This window comes from Tamandua tetradactyla, chromosome 26 (genome assembly GCF_023851605.1).
Source record: "Tamandua tetradactyla isolate mTamTet1 chromosome 26, mTamTet1.pri, whole genome shotgun sequence".
NCBI classification, from domain to species: Eukaryota; Metazoa; Chordata; class Mammalia; order Pilosa; family Myrmecophagidae; genus Tamandua; species Tamandua tetradactyla.
This window is the reverse complement of record NC_135352.1, coordinates 38812685-38838430: the sequence shown is the minus strand read 5'-3', so window position 1 is coordinate 38838430 and position 25746 is coordinate 38812685. Positions and strand designations below refer to the sequence as shown.

The window sequence follows — 25746 nt, the reverse complement described above, 5'->3', positions numbered from 1 at the left end:
TTTAGTTTCAAATTATTTGGCATGGCTATTTACATCAATTTTCATGAGCAGCTATTTGAATACATTATCACTCTTACGTTTATTGTACTACCCTTATTTATTTTCAAACTAATATTTTCCCTAACATATTAGGAGAACATGGAAAAATCTCTCAATCGGTTAAGTCTGAAGTCTCAATATTTTTTGTAATTAACACTGTCAGACCAAAGGAAAGAAAGAAATAATTATAGATCCACAGGTTTAAGAGAAAACTACAGTAAAACAAACATCAGATAGCTCAAAGTGCACAACTGTTCACTTCACCCTTTCAATTTAGGTATCTAACAATTTAGGAACACATATTTAGTTAAACATAGTATGCTAACAGATAATCTATATTTTAAAGTGTGTTCCATGGAATGCTCCTTTACTCTTCTCCTCACTCTCCACTCCCCCAAAAAAAGACATCATGGTAAAATAAATTTGGGTAACATTGCATACAATATCTGCCTCTTATACATTCACAAGGTACACTAATGCATTAAAGGCTTTGAAAAGTTATGCTGTAAACAAGTCAACCAATTGTACCTTATCATTATCTAAATTTCTTAGACTTGGGAACCCCTTTGATGATGTCTATCATCCTGTGGAATACCTATTCTAAAGAATGCATTTGGGAAATGCTGATATGTATATTCTCAGGTTACCAATCAGGGTTTACTATCTCTAGGATTAAAAGTCATTTACACTACTGTTGCATGCTATGAAGTAAAAGTCAGGAACATTTTGCTGTTGTATGTTGGAGCAGAAGGCAAGATTCAATATTTGAGCTATTATTCAAAAGAACGGAGTATAAATTCCTGACATCATTTCTATAATGGGAATGCCTGCAAAATTTCATATTTATACTTTAGATGGTCCAACAATGAAAAGAATATGGCATCTTGAAAATAAATTACTTATACATCTCCATCCAAAACATGTGTATAGGCCAAATTAAAAATATTTCTCATAATAGATTCTATCCAAGTTCCATCTAATAAAACACATAAAATTGCATGTAGCTCTTTCTGTATGAACACAGGAAAAATGTACTTATATATATAGCTTTAAAAAGGTTTCTTTTATCTGAGCCCAATAAGGGTATTATTATTTTAAAACGTCTTTTATAAACATTTTACACAGACAAAAACAAGTCTGAAATGTATTAAAATTAAACCATGTTCACTACCAATTTTTCAGACTCTGAATTTAAAAATAACTATGTTAAAAAAACATTTTATATACTAAATAGAACACGAGGAATATAGTGCACTTGTTGGTAAGAAATACTTTATTATAATACTGCTAAGGAATAAATGACACAGTCAACTTGTACATGCAAGGGAAATACAGCCTAATGTAAACAGACAATTTCAGCACATTCCTTCACTAGAATGTGGTCACCTGCCACAAAGTACACAAGCTCATGCACAAGATCAAGACATTACATACAGCTAAGATCACAATGTCATGCATTTAATAACAGCGTGCCAGATAATCATACCACAAACTGTGCAGGTGTTCTCCCCCACCCCATGAGCCACTGTCAGCAGTTGCTGTGGAGTTTGGTTACCCATATCCGTGACATGAGCGGTGTCCTTTGGAGAATCTTGTTCCCTGTGGCTGTAAGTATTCTCATTTTTAAATATTTTAGTGATGTTTATTATCAGAATGTTAAGTACAGAATTAAATTATGGAAAAGTAGACTTGCTTGGTTTGCTTTTTGTTTTATAATACTGAACGATTTTATACATCTTATACACCTACAATAAACATCGGTTATATTTAAACATATCAACAAAATGAATTTACTTCTCAGGCTTAGATGAACTCAAAATAATACACCTGATTACAGCATTCCAGTAAGAGGAGACAAAAAATTCATTTCCAAGTATCAAGTAGTCCTTGATTTCTAACACTCAAAAACCTTGGCAAGAACTGTTCTAACGACCTGACTAAAGTATGACTCATACAATCTAGCTCTATATAATAACATTTATTAGGATAAATGTTACATGATTTCAATTTTGAAGACTTCGCTTAGTAAACCATTAACCAAATTGACACTAATTATTTACATTAGTCAATGAAAGAAATTATAAAAGCCATTAAAGTGCTTCCCCTCATTTCTATGTACCCATCATTCCAGTGTCCTTTTTGCCTATTTAGACCTTAAATGTATTCTAATAAAGATAGAATTCTATTGTGATATTAGGCGATAACTGCTAAATTACTGATATTCATGAAAGCACAGAATCAGAATTCTAGAGTCACAGGATATTTTGAGTGATTTAGCTCTAATGTCTCTCTGCAGCACTAAATGGCCCTATAGATCAGTGAATTCAAGTCTTTGGGAATGCTCCAGAATATGTTTAAATCAGGCCAGGGAGTGAAGAAAAAGAAAATACAGCCAACTCTCAATAACAATGGGAGGTAGGATGGATAAATAAAATCTAAAGCTCTAAAAATCTTACTCTAATTAATAACTTTGATCCCCTCTCTTAGCAAATACTTGATTCAAATTCTTATAAACTTTTTGACAGATAAAAAAGGACTTGAATTTCACCTCATTTCTCTATCCCTGCCTCCAAATACTCTAGAGGAGGTATTAACAAGAGCACTAGAATCTAATATATGACGCTGCAAAGGACAGAATATATTTTTACACCTAGCTTTTCTAATTCAGATATTTAAAACTACCCATATCATATTCTATGATACCTATACATATATTTTTTTCATCTTTACATAAAAAGAATGGTTATAATTTGTTTAAAAAACTGTACTCTTTTAGCAAGGAATGACTACTTACCATAATGAATATCAGCAGTTAATCCAACTTTTCTGGCTTTGCAAATCTACTATTCAATACTTACCAAGTCACATTTTCCTTAGAATGTAAGATTTGCAAGTGATATTAACTGAAGATGACAGTTTTACTCACATCAATATAATTTATTATGGAAACCAGTATCCAAGACTATGGCTTGTGCTATCTGTCTCTCCTGATTTTTATGTATCAAGAGTAAAACATGGTACTATTTTCCTCAGTTGTTCTCTAGTCATTATCATTAATTCATGAGACTGCTGCAAATATGTATCTTATTAGTAAGCTCTTCATATAACCTGTTTAATTTTAAACAACTAATGTCCAATTCTAATAGAGAATTAAGAATAATGAAGACTCTGAAACTATGTCATTTGTCAAATACTTATGTGTGGCAGAATCTCTTCTACAGAGCATGGATGTCATAGTGCAAAACAAAAGGTGACATGCCTACTGATGCTACATAATAACAATGAAGATACTGGGATTTGACTAGGAACAAAATAAAAACAAGCATTTTAAAATAAAAGGCGTCAGAAAAAATTTGCAATAAAGGGATAAGTAATAAAACCTAAATTTATGGTGATTCATTTGCCTTGATAAAGAAAGATGGTGAGATCCTAAAAAGCAGTATTACAATGGTTAACATATAATTTGAATTTAACTTCCTATAAATCATTTTACTTTCATTAAAAGTATCAGTCTTCTATACACTGAAAGTAAAACGTCTTTGAACAGTGGTGAAGGGAAAGAGTATAGTTATCTGAACTTAAATATATTATATCAGGCTTTATATATATTTTGTTATATTAGTGGGGAGAATATTCAAGTATGTGTTTAAGTAAACCTTTGCAATGGTGTTTTTAAAAAAATTATGTTCAAGAAAAATTATAAGTGAAAAGCAATTTACTTTTTAAAATACAATGTCATTTATATTATTATAAAGATATTTATTAAATTACATTTCTGTTTAAAATTTAAAATATTTCACATGGGAGAAAATCCTTTCCTAATTACAAAATGACAAAAGTTAAGATTTTTTTTAAGAAAACATTTGACTTCATGATTTAGTTTTTAATATCTCTATAAAAAGTGAAAACAATTTGGTTTTTAAAAGTTAAGTAAATTAATGCCTATCATAGTTTGCCAAACCCCAACCAAAACCATTCCTCCAACCCTAAAGAACAACTAGCATGTAGAGGAGATTCTATAAAGGTTCCATGCATGGAGGCTTCTTTTCAGAAACCTCCAACCTCCAGATGGGTCCCTGGACCAGACAATTCCTGAGATGCACAGGGGCCAGCCTCTCCAGAACATCAACTAGTTCCATACCTCTATTCCATATGATCAACAGCCCCTTCCAACATGAAAAATATTAGAATGGGCATAGTCCAAATACCCCAAAATAGTGGGAGAAAGATCAAAGTTGATGGTGGAGTTTTACAGAGAAGGTCAGGTTCAACAAATGAATATGATTGCTGAACCATGACACTGATATTTCTTTTAGTCTCCAGTGTCTCGGGGCAGTAAAAACCTAAAATTGTGGGGCTGTAACCCATACCAAACTCTGAAATCTGTTCTACAACTAATTACTGCAGTGTGCTTTGAAATTGTTTGCTTTTTTGTAACTTATTTTTCACAAAAAAGAAAACAAAAGTCAATTGTGATGATGAATGCACAGCTATATGATGATACTGTGAACCACTGATTGTACACTTTGGATGATTACATGGTATGTGAATATATAATATATATCAGTAAAAAATGCTAAAAAATTAAGCAAATTAAAATAAATCTGTCTTCTGTGACTATTTTTGAGAAAAATAACATCATTATTAAGAAGAAACAATAAAACAGGAAAAAATGCTGCAGATAGAATTTGATGAGCAAATCCTGTATTCTCATTGTCAAAAATTTGTTCTCGACAGTTATAAAGTCCTAGTATTTCAATAAGGTCCAGTAGAGAACAGCATACATGTCATGGGAGCTGCCATACAAAAAAATATGCAGGCAGAAGAACTGATAATGCAAAGGTCATGGTAAAGTAAAGAAAAATGACTAGATTATACAGCAATAACTTCAAATACTGCGCTTCTTAGTGACTGGAAAGGCACCTTTAATGACTTGTTATTTTACCTCCAAGTTTATTATACTGAAGGCTGCAGCAAGATAGTAATAAAGTTCAGCTGTTACAAATATTAAAGTTCTTCACTTACCTCATCTGGGTTGGCATTGAAGGTGAGGCTGCCTTCATCCAGTTGCATATACAATTTTCTGAAAGAAAATCCTAGAGGTGGGTTCTTATTGTATATGGAACAGTGACCCCAAGTGGATTTGCACAGCCTGTAAAAACAAGAGTAAATCAGACAAGAAAACATTAGTGTATTTAATTTCCTAAGTTAAACATGCATATTTATGACAACATAGTACCATGAAATGATATAAAATTTAGATTGCATAGCTCTAAAGTTTAATTTTGTACTTGATTTTTTTACTCGAGTATGCTAGACACCTTAAACTTAGCAATTTTGAAGGCACTTAATAAATTAACATGAGCACTAATAATAGAAACATTAATAATTGCTAACATTTATTGAGTGCCTATTAGATGCTGAGCAATATTTAAAGCATTTTAATTATATTACTAGCTTAATCTTGACAATAATCCTATGAAAATGGTGCTACACAGATGATAAATAAGTTGCCCAAGGCCATATATGTATAGAGACAGGATTTGAACTCCAGAAGTCTAACTTTAACCAATAAACCAAACTGGATTTACTAAGCAACCAAAATGTTCTATTGTGAAAGTCTCTCTAAACTGAATGGGGAAAATGTTTGCTAGTCAGAGGGAAAAACTTTCCTGTTTTTCAAACAATATACATATTAACAACAGGCAAATTAAGCATAGAAATAGTTTTAACGCTACAACCTCATGATATACATCAAAAGCTGTTTTTAAATACTGCTTTAAAATATTGATACACGATTGTTTAAAAATTCTATAAAACCTAAAATGCTAACAGTTTATAGCTCAAACACTATTTCCTGCAAAGTGGAACAGTTGTTTACAACTCTTGTTGGAATAATAACAAAAAGTTATTTGAAAGCTAAAGTTTTATCTTATAATGCCTGGAAATTCTGGGTATATTTCTTAGATGCTTAAATGCATTACTATGAAAACATGGAGAATCCTGAAATTGTATTTCAATACACTTTTAATGAATCTTCGTGTCAAAATTCACTGATTTTTTGTGTTCTAAATTACCTGCTTCTTATAGAGACAAACATATTAAAAGTTTTTCTAGGTCCCTGGTTCAGATAAGTGCTGAAACCTAGAGGGCCCAGCCTCTCCACAACATCAGATAGTTCCATCTCCCTACCCCATATTTGTGACAGACCCTTTCAATAAGAAAAATTTAGAAAGGCCATAGCCCAAACACCCCTAAAGAGAGTGATGGTAAGATCAAAGTGATGGTGGAGTTATACAGTGAAGATAGGATTTAACAAATGAATCTGAATGCAGAATCATTAAATTGATACCTCTTTTAGTCTCCAGTATCTTAGAGCAGCTAGAAGTAAAAACCTAAAATTGTGGAATTTTAACCTATTTCAAATTTATTGTTTTTTTGTATATACGTTTTTTTTTTCACAAAAAAAGAAGGAAAAAAAGTCACTTGTGATGATAAAAAAATATTCTGTATTCTGTAGCAGCTAGAAGGAAAAATATATGAGAGGATTGTAAGGTAGACCATGACAAACTCTGGGATCTGTTCTGTAACTACTTTGTTGAAGAGTGCTTTGAAAACAATTGCATTTTTATTTCTTTGCTTTGTATATATGTTATACTATACAATAAAAAAGTTAAAAAAAAGTTTCTCAACATTTATTATTGATTTTTGCCTCAAATTTCCTTCTTTTCATACACACATAGTATAGGAAAACAAGGAAAAGTTATCGTCTTAGCCTATAACTGAAAATATTATTTTTACCAAATTAAATCACTGATTCTAAAATTGCAAGCACAATAACTTATTTAGAAATTATCAATATTTTAGTAGTCTCTTTAATCTAGTACCATAGATTTTGAGTTTTATTGCTAAATTATGTGAAAGCAACATGACCTACTAATATCTGTAAGTATTCAACACATCCAAAAGTAAAATAAAAATTAAACCAGACTTTAATTTGAAATACAAGCAATTTACTTTAAGAAATAAAATCCAAGTAACATAAAAAATAGTAATGATTATATGATAAGCAAGCAATAAAGGAAGCATTTCTTTCAAAGTATATTAATCCAGATTTAAACCTCAAATGAAGAATGCCTTTGCCTTTTGATGGATTTTAAATAAGCTCAGAAATAAACTTTTTCTTTTAAATTCAGAAAGAGGAATACAAATTAAATTTGTGAGGAGCTCTAAATTTAGAAAAGAGATTATAGATAAAGAATGAGCAAGGGTATTTTCTCCTTGCACTCCCATAATGACAAAAAAAATTTAACTGCAATTTATTTTAAACACTACTAATCAATAGAATTTCCTCTCACTTCCACAGAACCATCACTATGACAAAGCAGTGAAAGAATAACAAGATGATACTGATGATTTTTATCTAGAGGTTGAGAAATGAAGTAAATAGTCTATCTTATAGTTCTGTGGTATCAGGAAGCCAAACTTAGGAATGTAATTCCTGGTAATACATTTTTAATAAAGTTCAGAAATTTACATTAATTTATTAATTGTCTCCATAAGATTTTCATTTAGAAATTACTTAAAATTTCAAAAAAAGATTTCAGTTTTTAGGAACGTCCTGCATCTGTATGAAGTTCCATTCTAAAATAATCAAACAAATGAACTTTGATAAAAGAATGCAAAGAAAATCCAAGATACAATAATTCTTGTTTTTTGTAACATTTTCAGGACCCCAAAAGTAAAAATAAAAAAGTAATTTAAAAAGAAATTATGTATATATAATTTTTATAAGTATATGATACTATTTAAAGAGTTAACTTAGGTTCAATAAAACAGATTCTATCCTGCCAAATTCTTCTCAGATTTATAGTTTCAAGTTAAACTGGTATAATTGAAGCGAAAATGTCTAAATTAAGTATACTTTCAATTAAGCAAGGAGATTGTTTATTCCCTTGTTACCTAATATTTGCCTGCTTCATTAATGAAATGGTGGGAAGAAAAAATAAAATGTAGATGAAACTTTCATCAGTTAATGTGTTAGTATCGTTGTTAAAAATATGTGAATAAATAAGCACACACTCACACACTCCATTTGTAACCAACGAAAACGAGATTTGGGGATTATTTATTGATTTTTTTAAGTATACTCTTCTTTATTTGGGATGCATATGGGAAAAACAAACTACACTAGGAATACAAAGGGATGAGAACACTTTAAATTTTGGATTAGAAATTCTCATTTCACAACCCTAATGTACTTTTAGAATAAACAAACACATCTTGATTGGTAACTTCTCTTATAACTATAAAGTGATTACTTGATTTTCTTTTGTATACTTCTTTTCTAAATATCAAATTTGACTATGATGGTAACTGTTTCTTAATAAACAGCAAATTAAAGTATAAGCCCTAGACAAAAATACATATCTATCCTAAAAAGAACATTTAAACATGCCTATGTTTACAGATATTCAAATCAAATATTAGTGGGTTTAACTTACCCTTGCCAGAGAAGTTCATCATTGGCAAGATCCTGCCAAACACATGAAGCCAAGCAAAGATCAGTTGCATTCAGATAGGACAGGATGGTAAAGCTCAGCTCAGGAGGTAACATTTCCAAATTAATGAAACCTTCCTGTTCTTTAGATTTCCTCGTCTTCAAAAGATGATATATATCAATGCCTCCTTGGACTTGTTTACGATGGCTGGTATTAGAAATGTTGCTTGTCGCCATTCTCCTGCTCTGCTCTCTGGTGAGGTAGCCTGGCTCACTATAGCTTTCCTGTTGTAGCTGCTGGTTTCTGGCCACTCTCCACAGCCCCTGACCCATCTGCAAGCCTGGGGAGAAAGACATAATGAAATAAAATGGCTACATTTAAAAAGTAACCCATCTTTTCCAGTGGCATAACAAATCTGACACGAAGCCTTCATTTATCAGAATTAAAATTCCTCATTAATACATATTAAAAACTGTAATATACTACAAAGAATAGTTGGAGCACTCTGAGTACAAAATCTGGACAGAGTGAGTTGCAGAAATATTTGATTTGATCATCAACCTTATGCCAGCTTGCTAACTACTTTTAATGTTCACAGGTGACATAATCATTTTTCACAGGGTGAAATTTAAAAGTTACTGATATCCTAAAGACTCTTACAAATTTTAATTATGTGGACTTACAGGACAGTATTAAATGCAGCTCTGATCAGAGCACAGGACTTTCGTTAAAGGGCCTCTAGACCCTGCTTTTTATCACTACTCAGGCTAAGCTAAATCAAACCCCGATACATAACAGCTGTGAAACATGCTTTCCGTTTAATTCTTGCCAGTCTACACTAATGTTGTAGACCGTAATAAAATGTAACATAGGCCCTGAAGTCTAATTCAGGAACCTTATAAATTAGACACCTAGAACTCTATGATAAATAGCTCAACAGTAACTATTTGGTTTTGTTGTTGGTTTAAGCTAAAAATCATACTTTCGACAAGTTTTTTCAATTCTCTATGTAGCCCTAAGGATTCCTCAGATGTACTTGGGAAAAGCCACAAGAAGGGGAAGGTATACTCCAAGTTTCCCCAACGCTACTTGACTTTCAACCAGAGCAGCTCTATGTCTATCTGTTATATACATTGGACAAGTATTCAGAAAATGACCAGCCTAGACTTCCTACTTGGTCTTGCCTTTAAAATAAGCACATTTTTCCTGGGCAAATAATTCACAGAGAAAAACTAAATCAGAAAAAGTTTTGAACAAATAATTACTTTTATGGTCTCTTCTCCAAACAAAGAATTCTTGTTTCATTAAACCCCAGCTGACTACTGATACATGTGTGTATATGTACGTGTGTATATATGCACGTACATTTCAAAATTTGTAAAAAATATTTGTGTCAAATTGTTAAAATATTCAAACAAGTTTCATAGTATGACTACAACTTAAAACACGGTTTTAGTTAGTTTTTTTATAATAAAGACTAACAAAAACCACACTTGTGCCTGGAAATTTTGAAAATTACTAGGAATAATTTAAAAATTTAGTAGGATTTATAAGAATATCAAAGATACTATTTTCTAAAGATTGAAAAATTGTATGATCCATTTCTATATTTACTGAATTATTAGACATTGTTTGGATAATGGCCACTAAAATAGGATACTTGCTGATCAAAATAGAAAAAAGGAGGTCAGGATAATTTTTAACTCCTTACAGAGGACTGACTGTGTGGAATCCCAGAAGCTTAAAACTGTAAATGGATGGAGAGCACAAAGAGAAGGAACAAATGAATTTGCTTCTGCAAAGAAGCCATGAAAGAAACCTTTTTTCCTCTTATGACAAATACCACAATAACGATATTAGTTCCAAAATCAGTAGTTACATTATAAAATTAATATTAAAAAAATTAAAGTTTTAAGTGTGCTTAAGGTTTAAATGTGACAGACATAAGTATAATTTGAACTAGACACAAATTTGACATTTTAATACTCCCATTTAAGAAGAATATTGAATATTATCAATATTGCTATTTCTCTGTTTAACTCATCAAGAAAATATGTAGAAATTGCATTGATTATCGAGCTCATCTAGCATATTCTATGTCATTTTAAATCATGAAATTTATTTTTCTCCTTTGCCATTGCTCAACCAAAGGCAAATAATCAAACATGATAAGTATGGTGTTTGAAGTCTTGAACTTAATATCAATTTCTGTCTATTTTCCTTACAGCATCTTTCTAGTGGCATATGGTTAAGCAGCTGTTGTTACTTGTAGGGTTGTTGCTAGGGAACCGAGAGTCAGGGTGATTTCCCTAAGCTCTGGACTTTAATGGGGACCACTTAAATTGAGCACTGGATAATGTGATTCAGAAAGCATCCGGCAGGTAGAAAGAGGTAAAGCCAGCAGCTGGTTCTTAAAAAGAAAAAAAGAGTTGTTGGGGAGGGTGGAGCGTGGAATGAGGCTAATTCAGACAAAGAAAACTAAGCAAGATTGTTATCTCATTTGCACATCATTCAGACAAAGAAAAGTGCAAGATTATACCTCACTTTCTATTCAACTGCTATTCAATACAGCAAGTCCTTTGGGGACTTCTTTCGCTTTAAAGCAGTACTTGATACCATGTAATAACATAGTACAATTTCCCCTGGGTCATAAATCACTCTAAGAAAGCTTAGTATCATAAATTTAACATTTGGGGAGAGGAAAGGATGTCTGCAGTGTTACATCCCCAACCTCAAATCTTCCTTAGGTACAGGGATTTGGAAGGTGGGTATAATTGTTAGAAAACTGATAAAATTAAAAAAGACATGGCATTCATTGTATTAATTCTCTTCTTAATAAACTATTTATTGATTCTTATCAATACTAAGGAATAAGAAAATGATGGGACACAATAGCTATCAGTTTGTATAACATATGTAAGAAATATATTAGACCATATCTAAAAATACATCTTTGAAATAATGATCTTTGTGGTTGACCCTCTATTATTCATTTTACCCCAAAGGGCAGGCCGAGGCATTTATGGTAGTCTCATTCCCTTTGCCATTGCTTACAGGTAAGTGACACATCCTTGCCAAAGAAACAGAGGAAAGGTTTCCTTTTTCCCTACTGAGGGTAAAGTTTGACTTAGCAAAGACAGCAGAGCAAGGAAATGAAAAGAATTCGAGATCTTGATGATGTCACTGAGTTTGTATCAATTATCTGAGCATTAACATATTTCCTTATATGTCAAAATTTTCAGTTAAAGACATCCTGCAGAATTCCTTAGATTTCAACAATGTCGATGATTGGGACTATTTCATACAACATTGTAAAGATTACTTGATATCTGAATAAAGTATCTCGTCAGACTTGAGAAAGACAAATTTTAATGCGGAAAACTGACAGTTTAATGTAAATCTTTTGAATTTAATGTCAATGTTTTCTATATGCATAAGTGAAAAAATTTGCAATTAATTTTTAAAACTTAGTGGTATGAAAGGACAATACACTAGAAGCTACAAAATTTACTGAAAAACACTGGGTATATGTTAATTGTAAATGCAACACTTCCTGAGACTATTGTAACATAGGTTGTTTGAAACAATTCTTCAAAGGCACAGTTGGGATGTATTGGTCAATTTCATTGCATAGCAAACAAACTAAAAAATCTAAGTAGCCTAGAACATGTCTGCTTTACTATTGTTTTCATTCCAGAGTCCAGATTGATCAGCAGATCTTATGTGGCACATTCCCAATGGCAAGGCAGAGAAGGGGAAAAGACAAAGATAGGTTGAGTTAAACTACACATTGTATTTAAAACTTCTGCTCTAACAAGGCTTATTTCGTTTGATATTCCATTAGTCACAGCATGTCACATGGTCAATCGCAAAGTCAATGGGACAGGGAGACATACTTCTACCACAGAAGGCTCAGCAGGTCACATAAGGATAGGTAAAGAGGCATTATCCTCTTTCAGGAAAGAGGAGTGAATAATTTGAACAGTAATACAATGTCACAACATGGGTGTTAAATTAATATATTTATTCACATTAATTCTTCCAAACCTGAATTTATTTTTTTGACATCTTTATCGGGTGCAGAGGTTGTATAAAATTCTTTCCAAGGAACTTCAAAATGAAACCAAAGATATTTTCTCTTGCTCTCCAAAAGTAGAAACCTTCATTATTTATCTGACAGCAATAAACAAAATTTCAAAATTACTTAGTTTACACAGGACAAATTATGGTTAAAAAAAATCTCTAGAAGAGTTCGAAGTTGAAAAATCTTTCAGAGATTGAAAAAAATGGTGGGGAAAAAAAATCAAGGCAATTAGGACACTATATTTTCTTCTTATTTGTCAGAATGGTAATAAAATTACTACTTTTAACCAGAGATGTAGATGCTAATCACTAAACTAAGCCCGGCCCCAATATCTATTGAATGGGGATTGGTAAGCAAACTGAGAGAACCCTGAACACACGTTGCTACTGTGGATAAACGTGTCATATCAGTTGAGAAATAGCTATTTTACTAAATTAATCTTATATATAAGAATTTTATGTTTTGGTTTATTATTATATCTTAAATTTCAAACTTAACTTGCTGTTCCTTAAAGTCCTTGGCTGCTATCTATGCACAGAAGAAAAATAAACAGTCTGAAAAATATTTACCTAAAAGAGGGCATAAACTTCTTGCTAAAGGTGCATTATGGAACAACTAGCCATCACTACCTGTAAATGAACCGTTACCCCCACCTGACAACATTTTAGCCATATTACATTTAGGATTACCATGCACATAATGGTGTTTTTACTTCCAAAAGAGCTCTTTTGATATACATAGCTTAATTTCAATGTTCTAAACTCTAAACTTATTTCTATTCATGCTAACTTTCTCTTTCCTGAAAGAAGATTATGCCTTCCTACCTATCCTAGGTTTTAAAACAGTACAAGTATAAACGGTAGATACCCTTGATCAACATGATTTGTGATTTATATCAGTAGGGTAGTGTGGTGGCCTGACGCACAGGCTCCCTCCTCAAAGCCTGTAACACACCTGCTTTAGCCAAGGACAAAGGTCAAGAAAGCAAACAAAAGGGGAAGGATGTAACAATGTATCTTTGTTTTAAATACTAACCTTAGTAAAACATCAGGTCTTAGGCCCCTTTAATCCTCATACTATATGGAATGTCTTTGTTCTGAAAACATATACCGTCTCATGCATTTCTGTTCCTTTTCTGGAGCATTAACACCTGGCTGGATGTCACCGGAAAATTTCTCCTGTCTGCAAGTTCCAATAAACCTTTGTCCACTTCTGTGCCTGGTGTGTTTTTCCAGCTAGCAATCGTCCCCTCCTGGGCTCTGCATGAGCTTGGTCTGGTCCCAAAAAGATAGGGAATAGAGAAAACAATGTCTGACTCACTGCTGAAAAAATTTTGTATGGCCAACTCTTGGCTTCTTGTTTAAGATTTAAGATTGAGCAAATACATTTATCACCTTTCTCTCCTATTAAAATGATAGAAAAGGAATAAAAAAGGTAGAAACAATCCAGAAAAGGATGAAAACAGGATGCTCAGTGGACGTAAGATTTCAATATCATAAAAAGTTGAAGGACAACAGTTACTGATAAAGCTATGTAGAGAGAGGAGTATTGTCTGAAATACTAAGAGGGAAGCAAAAGCCTACCTAGCCTGCAGAACTCTCAAGAGCCTTGGAATTTCAAAACACAGTAACGAGAAAGTTCAATGTGAAACACGGGACAATATCAGGAATTACCATGTCTGGGCCACTTTTTCCTTACCTACACGATAAATATATCTCTTGCTTATGATTTTTGTAGGAATTAAATGAGATAATGTGTGATATGGAACAACAGACCACAACATCTCCTCCCCAACATACATCATATACCTCAAATACTTAGGCATCCACAGATCTCTCACCCAGGCAAAACGAAGAAGTGTCTTCTCTAAAGAAAATGAATGCCTCTAGAGAGACAACCCCACGCCCATCCCAGGATTCTAACATTTCCAAGTGGCGCAGAGAAATGGCCAGTATAATGTCACTCTAAAGCAAAATCCACCCACCCTGTACATGCACACATGCCTATCCGCTTTTCATTGCCTCATAAAGCCAATGTTCAATCATTTAATTGTGGTTGAAATATTCACACAATTACTTTACGATGACTTTCTTTTGTCCTAATTTCATCAAGTGACTCTTCACTAAAAGTTAACAAGTTAATTGCAACATTAATCTAAATAAACAGAATTATACAACCATATAATCTACGTATTACATATGTTGGGGTTTGTCCTTGTATTAGGCACCCATTGCAACTCTGTTATATATGATCATGATGAAAAGATGTATCTCTCTCTCAACTTTCACCTCTCCAGTCACTTGGAACCCTCTAAAGGGCTATCAAGAAACTCCTAAAACAGTGCTTCTTAAGCACAGATTATGAATGCCTATTGAGCTAAAAGCAAAACAAAAACAATAGAACAATGTCAAAAGGGACATTAGAAGCCAGTTTGAATGAACTCTAACTGGCTAAATCTGGGACAACAGGGCATCAAAATATAAATAAGAACAGCGGTAGTTCAGTGGTAGAATTCTTGTCTGCCATTTGGGAGACCCAAGTTTGTTCCTGGCCCAGGCACTTCCCAAAACAAGCAAACAAACAAACAAAAAAGACCAAACAAACAAAAATTCCACAAATGGTGCTGTAATAACAGGATTCTCACATGGAAAAAGGATGAAATATGACCCCTGCCATACAGTATATAAAAAATAAAAATAAATTTAAAAAGTAAGGACTGTAATGGAATATAATCCATCATATAAAACAAAGATTTGAGTCCGTAGTGATTTTCAATAAAAACATAAAGGAGAAGGGAAAGCACTTTCTTATAGTAGAACACTGACTAGAAAAACAGAAGGAATAATGGAATTAGAAAGTCACTATTTTGCAGCCATCACAGAAAAAATAATATAGGCAAGAATTATAATGGATGTTGGATCTGGAGTTTGAGAAGGAATGGAATATTTACGAAGACTCAAAGTATCTTACACTCACCACTAACTTCAGAATATAAAAAAATATTAATCACAAAATTAAGAAATCAGAAAATACCTTAAACCAAATAATCAAAATCAACATTTACCAAATAAGAGGGACATGGACATCATCTGGCTCTGACATAATATGCTGAGAATGATGAATATCAGTTATATAGTATTCCAGCTAAAAAAACCCCATAAACTGAATCTAATCATGAGGAATATCAGAGAAACCCAAATGGAATCTTTAAAAGAATAGAATTTTTTTTTCTTCAAAAAGTGCCAATGCCATTAAAGTCAAAGAAAAGTTGAAGAATAGTTCCATAAAGGAGACTAAAAAACATACACCTAAATGCAATATATGGATTGGATCCTGTAGTGGAAAAAAATTACTATAAAGCACATTATTGAGAAAATGGACATATGGGCTAAAGATTGGATAAAAATAACGCATCGAAGTTAATTTTCTTGAATTTGGTAACTGTACAGTTGTTATGTAAGAGTATATTATTGTTCGTAGGAACAAATAAAGGAGTAAATGGGCATGATGTATGCAACCTACTCTCAAATGCTTCAGAAAAAAGTAACATCTATGTCTACATACAGAGCCTGATAAAGCAGTGTGACAAAATGTTAAAAACTGGTGAATCTGGTTAAAGGGTATAAATGAGTTATTTTCTTTAACCTTACAACCTTTCTGTAACTAGAAATTCCTGCTTGTGGAATTCAGGCATCTAAATTTGAGAAAGCTCTGTATTTCAGTTTGGTGAATATGCAATTTAAATTAGGGTTCAGTTTAATACACACTGAACCATTGCCTAAGGAGATAAATACTTAATATTATAAGAGTAGTAGGGGACTCCTATCATGGAAAACATCAAGACACTCAGTAAGAACTTTTACTTTTGCCATTTTTAATAGAAATTTTACTTAAAAGGAGAGGGGAATTTTTTTCTAAAGAAAGGAGGTAAAAAACCACCACTTCAACTTTTTTTCTTAGATTGAAGTCTTGGATTTTCTGGCTGTGTTCTTGCCTTTTGTACATAAAAATAGGTAAGAAGCCTGTCTTTAATTTAGATATTATTGTTTTTGGCTAGAAATCACCATTTATTTACTACTTGCTCTGTTCCAAGCACTGTTAAATTTTTTATACATTATCTCATTTTAATCCTCACAACAACCAAATTAAGTAGGTATTATTGTCTCAATTTTATAGCTGAGCAAATAGCAGCCCAGGGAGATTAAGGAAGTTGCCCAGGTTCTCACAGCTGACAAATGGAAGATTTCGGATTCAAACTCAGGTCTGAGTCACAATTTTAATTCTTAGCCATCAAACCAAATGCCCAGAGCTGCTGGCGCCAACAGATGGCAAAGGCAATACAGAATCTGTTTCTTCATCACTGGCTCCCATCTCTTTTACCTCTGACATTGCTTATTACCCCATTGTTATTCCCAGCCACAGCCGCTCTTTTGGCTACATAGGCTTTGATGTGGAAAAAGACCTTGGTTCAAACCCAACACAGAAGACTAGCCATGATCTCCAGTCTTCACTTTTCTCATCATGCAATAATGGATAATAATTCTTATCCCATGGGACTTAAAGGCATAACAGCTAGAGAACCTCGCCCCAAGTAGGTAATTTATAATAAGAGGTGCTTTTGTATTCACTTTTCCAGCCTGCTTTAAATAACTGATTTTGGTTCATCCGTTTCAAAGTACACCTGGTTATTTTGGACTTAATTACCTGAGTAGTCATAATCTTGGTCCTAAATTTCATTAATTTAGGATCTGTGAAATTTGGAGAGATGTCATTTACTTTGCTAGGAAAAAAAATAACAACTAGTAAATATATAAATTAAGTAGAAGCTAATTTTGCTTAGATCAATAACTATATCATTTTTTATCAAAACAGAGTTTTTGGCAGTTAGGCACTATCATCACTTCAAATCATTATCAATATGTTTCTAGAAATGATAACTTCAAGGGTTCATGGGAAAATTCAAGTGCAAGAATTCCTTTTGGTAATATCACAAAATAAATTTGTCTATTAATTAGAAGAAACTTCTACTATAGATCTTTACGATCCCCTCACAAAGTAGTTATTTGAATTATAAAGTATTTTATGGGTAGCTTGTTAACTTCTTATACCTTTGAAATCAATGTTATAATTGTTGAGTTGGATGAAGTGTATCTTGATTATAGTAAAATAGTATTTACTCAAACATTAAGGCAATAATAATTTTGGAACTCACCTATCATATTGTTTTTGTTCACTTTTATTGAGTTTATTACACGATACAATACAAGCAGTCTTTGCCTCTGTCATACCATGCTAACCACCAACTGATAGTTACTATGGGATCATCCAAAGCGAGACCACTATTTCAATATTCATAGGCTTCAGTAAACATGATACTGCGCAGAATAGGGACTGCCTGTGAGCACTAAGACAAGAATGATTCCACACGCTAGGCTACATGGATAAATGGAATGTCAGAAACTGCCTTGTACATGTTAGGTGCCCCATAAACATTAATTGGCTGAATGAATGGATGAATGGTCAAACATTGATAAGTAACTGAATTAGACGAACTCTAACCTAAACCTCACATTGTACATAAATTAATTCAAAATTAAAACTTTTAGGAAAAAACATAGGAGCTCTTTGGGATCTAGCACTAGGTAGAGTTTTAGACTTGACACCAATAGTATGACCTTTAAGAGTGAAAACTGATAAATTGGACCTCATCAAAATGAAAAAGGTTTACTCTTTGAAAGCCCAGGTGAAGATAAAAAAAGTTACAGATTGAGGTAAGTTATTTGCAAAGCACATGATGCACAAACAGTATCAAGAATGTATAAACAACTCTCAAAACCTAACAGTAAAAAAAATCCAATTACAAAAGACATATAGATGGCAAATAAGCACATTATAAGATATACAACATCATTAGCAAAGAGGGAAATGAGTGTAGTTATAAAAGGGCAACAGGAAGGACCCTGTGACATTGACCCTGTATGTGAACCTGTGTAGAACTAAACACACACACAGAAGTCAAAGTAAGACTGGGGGGACGTGAATAAGGTGGATGGACTGTATCATTATCAATATCTTGGGTGTAATTATATATATATATATTTTTAATTGTGAAAAATAACATATATACAAAAAGTAATAAGTTTCAAAGCACACCATAACAATTAGCTATAGTACAGATTTCAGGGTTTGGTATGGGTTACGCAGTTTCACAATTTTAGAGTTTTCCTTCTAGCTGGACCAAGATACTGGAGACTAAAAGAAATATCAGTATAATGAATCAGGAGTCATACTAATTTGTTAAATCCTATCTTCTCTGTTATAACTCCAACTTCTCCTTTGATCTTTCTTCCAATCTTTAGGGGTATTTGGACTATGCCCATTTAAAATTTTTCAAGTTGGAAAGGGCTGTCGATAATATGGAATGGGGGATGGAACTAGTTGATATACTGGAGAGGCTGGCCCCTCTGTATTTCAGAATTTATCTGGTCTAGGGACCCATCTGGAGGATGTAGGTTTTGAGAAAGCAATCATATTGCATGGAATCTTTGTAGAATCTCAGACAGAGTTCTAAGTTGTAATATTATATTATAGTTTTTGCAAAATGTTACCTTCTGGGAAAACTCAGCAGAGTATACAAGGGATCTCTTTGTATATTTCTTGCAACTGTATGGATATTTACAACTATTTAAAAAAAAGACATAGAGAATTATACACTTAAAATGTAAGGTATATAAATGATATCTCATTAAAGCTGTTAAAAAATGAATTAGAAGAAACTCTAACGAATGAAGCTTTAAGGAGGCTGACCAACTAAACAGCAAGTCTAGTGTCATTTGACAAAGAATAAGTATTTTAGATTTTAGAAAGTCCAATTAATTATTAATGATTTATGAATTATCTCTGACTTCATGGAATTTACCATATGGATCAAAAGAAGACACAATCAAGGAATACAAATCCTTAAAAAACATAATGATGTTCCAACTATATAAGATATATCAATAATTGAATTAAGGTATAAATTTAAAAAGATTGACACTTTTGTGGCTCTTATTTGGTCTAATAAAAAGGTAAAGCAAATATAAAATACATCACAGTGAAAATTGGTATAATTTCTCTTAAAAAACAAAGAACATAAACTAATGTTAATCTAGATTGCTTTAATTAGTATTGCTTTTTATTTTTATTATTTGGAAATAAAGAAACTTTTACTTTAAAAATCAGATTACATGCTGTTTAAATTTTCTAAATTCTTATATATTCTTTCTATTCAAATACCAACAGCAATATTAATAATACTGTCATCATTCATTGGCCCACTCATTGTTTGGAAGGGCCTTTAATTAAAAAAAAAATCCAGGGGTTTAGGTTTTTTTTTTTTTTTAATTAACTTCCAATATTACTATGCTAAGATTAGAGAATGTGGGTTATATAATGCTTTAGGGAAACTGAGGGTTTTTGCACCAATACTTGAGGATGACTTTAAAGTCAGAGCTCCAATTAAGCCATAACTTGCTATATGACCTTAGGCATTTCAAAGTTTCTGAGCCTCAGTTTCCTATAAAATGGGGGAAATAACTCTTACCTATTTTACAAGGTTGCTATGAACCACAGCTAGCATGATGTATATGAAAGCATCTTTTAATTGGTAAAATAGTATGTAGTTCCTGGTTTGATTTCTTTTCTTCTAATACAAAATATTAATAGTATTTTTGCACTGGAGTATAGCTGACTCTTTGACATGATTTGGGATGTAGTTTTCTTATTTCAAAAAAGAAAGCAAAGTTTAGTCTAACCAAACTGTTGTAACATGGCAGAAAGGAATTTCCACCTAGAATGTAGTACAAATAACTTTGTAAAAATTAAAGTTATTTGTACTACCAATATCTGTAGTTATCAATAGCTACATGGCTTACTAATAACTACATTATTTGTAGTTACCAATAACTATATCAATTACTAATTTATTAAAGTCTATAAGAACAATAATAGTTTCATATACTGTTTACTTCCAGTAGATTGGCTACATTTCTAAAAAAAAAAAGTCCTATTTTTTAACTGTATTTGTAATGTTTTGTTCTCTTTTCAAAATAGTGAGTTTCCACAAAAGAATAAAATAGCTATTATTAATAGCTGTTGGAATGTCTAACATTAAGCAGCTTTAATCAAAATTTTCTGGTGGAACAAGTTGAATATCAAATAAAATAGTATTCTTATAGGTAAAAGGTAATTGTCCTAATACTTTTAGTAATTTCAATGATACTAAACATTCAAATGGCACATGTGTGGAGGCAACTATGTGCAATAAAGAACGGTTTATACACCAGTTAAACAGAGAGTGCAAAGTGGGAAGAATAAAATTTGAGTCTGGAGGCCTCATGAAAGTATTCTGCTTTGAATACTTTCGTTTGAAGCAAACTAATTCCATAAGTCTCTTCCTGAGGAAACAGTGTTAAATTATTGGTATGTGATGATTGGCATATGAATAGTCTCATTTAAATACCCAATATAGATGGTCAGTTTTCTCCAATATTTCTTAAGCAACGAAATAGTGGGAACTATAAATAATAAATGTCCTCAGATAAAGATCCTAAATGAGTAATAAAAGAGTTACTTTTAAAATACAAATTCTATTAAGATTCAAACATGAGGAAATTTCACTTATGTCTTTTTAGAAATGTTCAATTTTTTTTTCAAGAAGAAAGTAAAACTAGAGTTTTGTTTGTTTTAGGTCTGAAAAAATCTTTAAAAGATATCATGAGATATTCTGTGAGAAAACATTTTCTACGTGATACTTAAAAATCAATTGTAGCCCAGCAGGTTTCCATACTTCCAAAAAGATAGACCACCAAAGCAGTTCAGAACAGACTGGGTAAAAAATTTTTTAAAACCTGATACCAATCACATCCTTAAAATTTAAAGGGAACAAGGGTGGAGAAATGAAGGAAAGGGTAAGTCCACTAAGAGGTTTTTCTAAGGAAAAAAAGGGAAACAGCTAAGTACCAAGAGGTCATAAGGTACATTAAACACATAAAAGAAACCCACTCATTAAATTTAAAGATCTGGTTCTGCAAGAGAGAGTTTTTGTTACTAAAAGGAATACCATTTGCAGTTTATTTTACTTAATTATTCAAAACACTATCCTTTGTTTTCTGAAGGTTTTTTTCCTGTTCCTCAATTTCATTCCATAATGTGTTATTAAAATGGAACTTAGGGCAGTACGAGGGTGGCTCACTGGCAGAATTCTCGCCTGCCATGCTAGAGACCCGGGTTCGATTCCCAGTGCCTGCCCATGCAATAAAATAAAATAAAAAAGGCATTTAAAGAACTGAAAAGACTAAGATGTGTCATTTAATTGTTACTAAGAAGCTGAGAATTTCAGGCTTACTTAATTTCTTCAGTTTGTTTTATAAGAAATGTTACATTGTTTTAATTTCTAAATAAGATAAATTTGTCATATTTCTCATATTACTTTTAATTATACTGGTTCTTACTTAACTGTGCTACTATTTACTTATCAATACGAATGTAATCAGCAGCAGCCACAGCCGCCTCCTCAGAGTACACGGCACTCCATGCCCACTAGCCACATTGTCAGAACTATGAATGTTGGGAATTATCAAAGCAAACCAAGCCAAACCATAATTTTCACTGAATCACTTTTAACAAAATGAAACAAGGTTAAACAGTTAAACAGAGAGTGCAAAGTGGGAAGAATAAAATTTGAGTCTGGAGGCCTCATGAAAGTATTCTGCTTTGAATACTTTCGTTTGAAGCAAACTAATTCCATAAGTCTCTTCCTGAGGAAACAGTGTTAAATTATTGGTATGTGATGATTGGCATATGAATAGTCTCATTTAAATACCCAATATAGATGGTTATTAAAAGAAAATTATCCAAGAGAAAAGAAATAGGGGGAAGTCATAATGAGACGAGAAAACATCCAGTAATGCAGAGACAGACAGAAAATGTGATTTGATTCAGGCTCCTTCTTTAGTTAGGTGTCAAGTATCGGGCAAGTCACTTAAATTTCGAAGTTTCCTCACCTGTAAAACAAGGGGTTTGGACTTGATCCCCAAGGTCTCCAGGGGTATAAAAGGCATAAAATTCTATGATTCTATCAAAATAAAATGGAGAGATGATGGATAGATGTTATGCGTGTGCACATATTTAGCATTTTTCCTTTCCATTTCTTTTTTCCCCCATATTCTTGACTTCCACAAATTACTACTTAGTATGAGCAAACAGGGCTCTGCAAGCTTGGCTCACTCTGTGCCTTCACCAAACGGTTTACAAAATCCAGTCCAATCAACTCTTACACAACACACAGACTATTCATCACAGAGCTAAACTCCCTAAACCTGATGACTAAATTTGAAAGGACAGAGATCTTTCCTCATCTCTATATCACTAAAATACTCGTCCCAAATACGATGTAAACTTATTCAAGTTAGTCAAGGATGTTGTAGTTTATAGTAGAATTTGTTCTAAGATATTTGTAGGAAAAATTAAAATAATGAAAAAAAAAAACAGGGAACATAAATTTCTAGACGTAGATGTATTTCATTAAAATACTTTTAAAATTACTCAAGTAATTTTAAGTAAGCCTCAGTTTTCAAACATTCAATCAACACTTCAAATAATGAATGTACATTAGTAGTTGGTTAAGTAATGGACTAAAAAATCATGAACTTGAATGGCTAATTTAAATGCACTGTGATCAAAGGAAAGACCAATCTCTTGGTAATTGATTACATTTATACTGTGAAATGGGGAAAATGATTTTTTTAACCTACAGGAAAGCCCAGTGAAGACAGAAAATATGCCCATTAAACTGATCATATATATTAAATTATAACGCAAATTTTGGCTTATCTACAAGTTACGACCATACAATGTTTTGTAGAAAGAAGTATTTAAACTGTGTTATTTTCTGAATCATGTTTCAAGTTTTGCAGAAATACAAGCACCCAAAACTATACTGGGTAATTGGCTGTAACCTACTTTAAATCAATGTGTATTACCTGAGAGGAAGCCCAAATTTAAAAGTCAAATTTTAAACACACATCCAGGCTGGTGTCAACACATGAATTATCAGAAATAAACTTGAATAATACTTTATTTAATAGATAAGGGTTTATAACATCTTTCAAACAGTGAAGAAACAAGCAATTTTGCATTGAATCACAGTGAAAATAATGTAAACATGAACCCTGAAGGATGTAATGTTTATTTTAATAAGCTTATATGTTTAATTGACAAAAACTATGTTGGTCATGTGCATTCAGGGAATTCAGAAAGAGGTGATACCTGCCACCTAATAATGTTTAAAAAGAGACATCCAAGACACATTTCTAGTCTAAGACACTCTTCCCTCCACTATTTTATCTCATGACATAAAAGGCTGCCACTGATCTGCATCCTTTCAACTCTTACCTCCAACTCTTTCTTAACTTCTTTCCCCATTAAATGCTACCTTTGCTCATGCGTACTTTGACCTAAATTCAACCATATAAAATGGCAGTAAGGAACACAAATTCTCCAACTGTGAATTGCTCTGCTCATGTGGGCCAAAAAACCCCACACATTCCTCTCACTCACATCATATCCCAAGTACAGTTTCCTAAGAAAAACAGGAAGTGTGCCTCTCTCAAGATAAGTAACAGGAAAAAAAGAAAAAGAAAAAAGGCTTTTTTTTTTTAAAGAGAGATAACGCTAATCAAGTTTATCTTACTTATTTACTTATAATCTGGCATTTCTCCTTGTCTGTCTGCTGTCTTTAGGACACATTTTTGCTAAATTAATCCTGTCTATTTATTCCTAAAAATGATCAACCAGAGTATCTATGTTAGGCCTCTAAGATGGTCCCCAACTATACCTGCCTCCTTAAATTCATGTCCTCGTGTAATCCCCTCTCCTTGATTTTGGGTTGGATTTATTGACTTATTTCTAATAAACACAATAGGGCAGTAGTGATAGGATATCAATTCTGAGATTAGGTCCTAAACAACTGTGGCTTCTTGGGTGCTCATTCCTGGACAGCCTATCTCAGGGGAAGTCAGCTGCCATATGGAGAGGCAGCCCCTGCAGAGGTACACAGAAAATGGGACCAAGGGCCATCAACAATCACATGACTGTACTTGGAAGTGGATACTCCTATCCCTCTGTTGAGCCTTCAGATGAAATCACAGCCCCTACCTATAGTTTGACCACAACCTCATGAGAGAGCTTGAGCCAGAGATACTTTGCCAAGTTGTGCCCAAATTTCTGACCCACAGGAAGTGTGAGATGATAAATGTTTGCTGTCGTAAGGTGCTATATTTTGGGATAATTTGTTACACTGCAATAACTAAAACAGCATCTTAGACAAATTTTCAGAAGGATAACAATGGGAAGTTTCCTACTCAGCCTGACAAACAACAAAATTTTTTCTTTATTCTGACACCCGCTTTTATCATATAGCATTTTCTTAGGTGAAAGAACAATAACAACCAAAAACCTCCTGATTCAGAAATATGATTACCAAACTCATCAAAATTAGGAGAAGGAAAGCTGAAATAAAAATAGAAATTGGGGAAAAACCAATAAGCAAATTTATCTGGAAGGGCAGGGTGCCCCGAATTGCTAAAAACATCTTGAGGAAAAAAAACGAAGCTGGAGGTCTCGCGCTGCCTGACTTTAAGGCATATTATGAAGCCACAGTGGTCAAAACAGCATGGTATTGGCATAAAGATAGATATATCGACCAATGGAATCGAATAGAGTGCTCAGATATAGACCCTCTCATCTATGGACATTTGATCTTTGATAAGGCAGTCAAGCCAACTCACCTGGGACAGAGCAGTCTCTTCAATAAATGGTGCCTAGAGAACTGGATATCCATATGCAAAAGAATGAAAGAAGACCCATCTCTCACACCCTATACAAAAGTTAACTCAAAATGGATCAAAGATCTAAACATTAGGTCTAAGACCATAAAACAGTTAGAGGAAAATGTTGGGAGATATCTTATGGATCTTACAACTGGAGGCGGTTTTATGGACCTTAAACCTAAAGCAAGAGCACTGAAGAAGGAAATAAATAAATGGGAGCTCCTCAAAATTAAACACTTTTGTGCATCAA

General features: G+C 32.8%; 1 protein-coding gene across 2 annotated transcripts in view; it reads right to left on the bottom strand.

Annotated features, from left to right (window-relative positions):
* The window catches only part of FBXO8 (F-box protein 8), a 52194-nt gene that overhangs the window by 23966 nt on the left and 2482 nt on the right, over positions 1–25746 (bottom strand). The window contains exons 2-4 of one of the 2 annotated variants that reach the window (XM_077144327.1): positions 13660–13898; positions 8544–8880; positions 5065–5191 (exon numbers count right to left, since the gene is read on the bottom strand). In XM_077144327.1, the coding sequence (XP_077000442.1) occupies positions 5065–5191; positions 8544–8872 (456 nt within the window). In that variant the 5' untranslated portion in view covers positions 8873–8880; positions 13660–13898. The remainder of the gene's footprint in view (positions 1–5064; positions 5192–8543; positions 8881–13659; positions 13899–25746) is intronic. The other variant, XM_077144326.1, reaches the window with a different exon arrangement.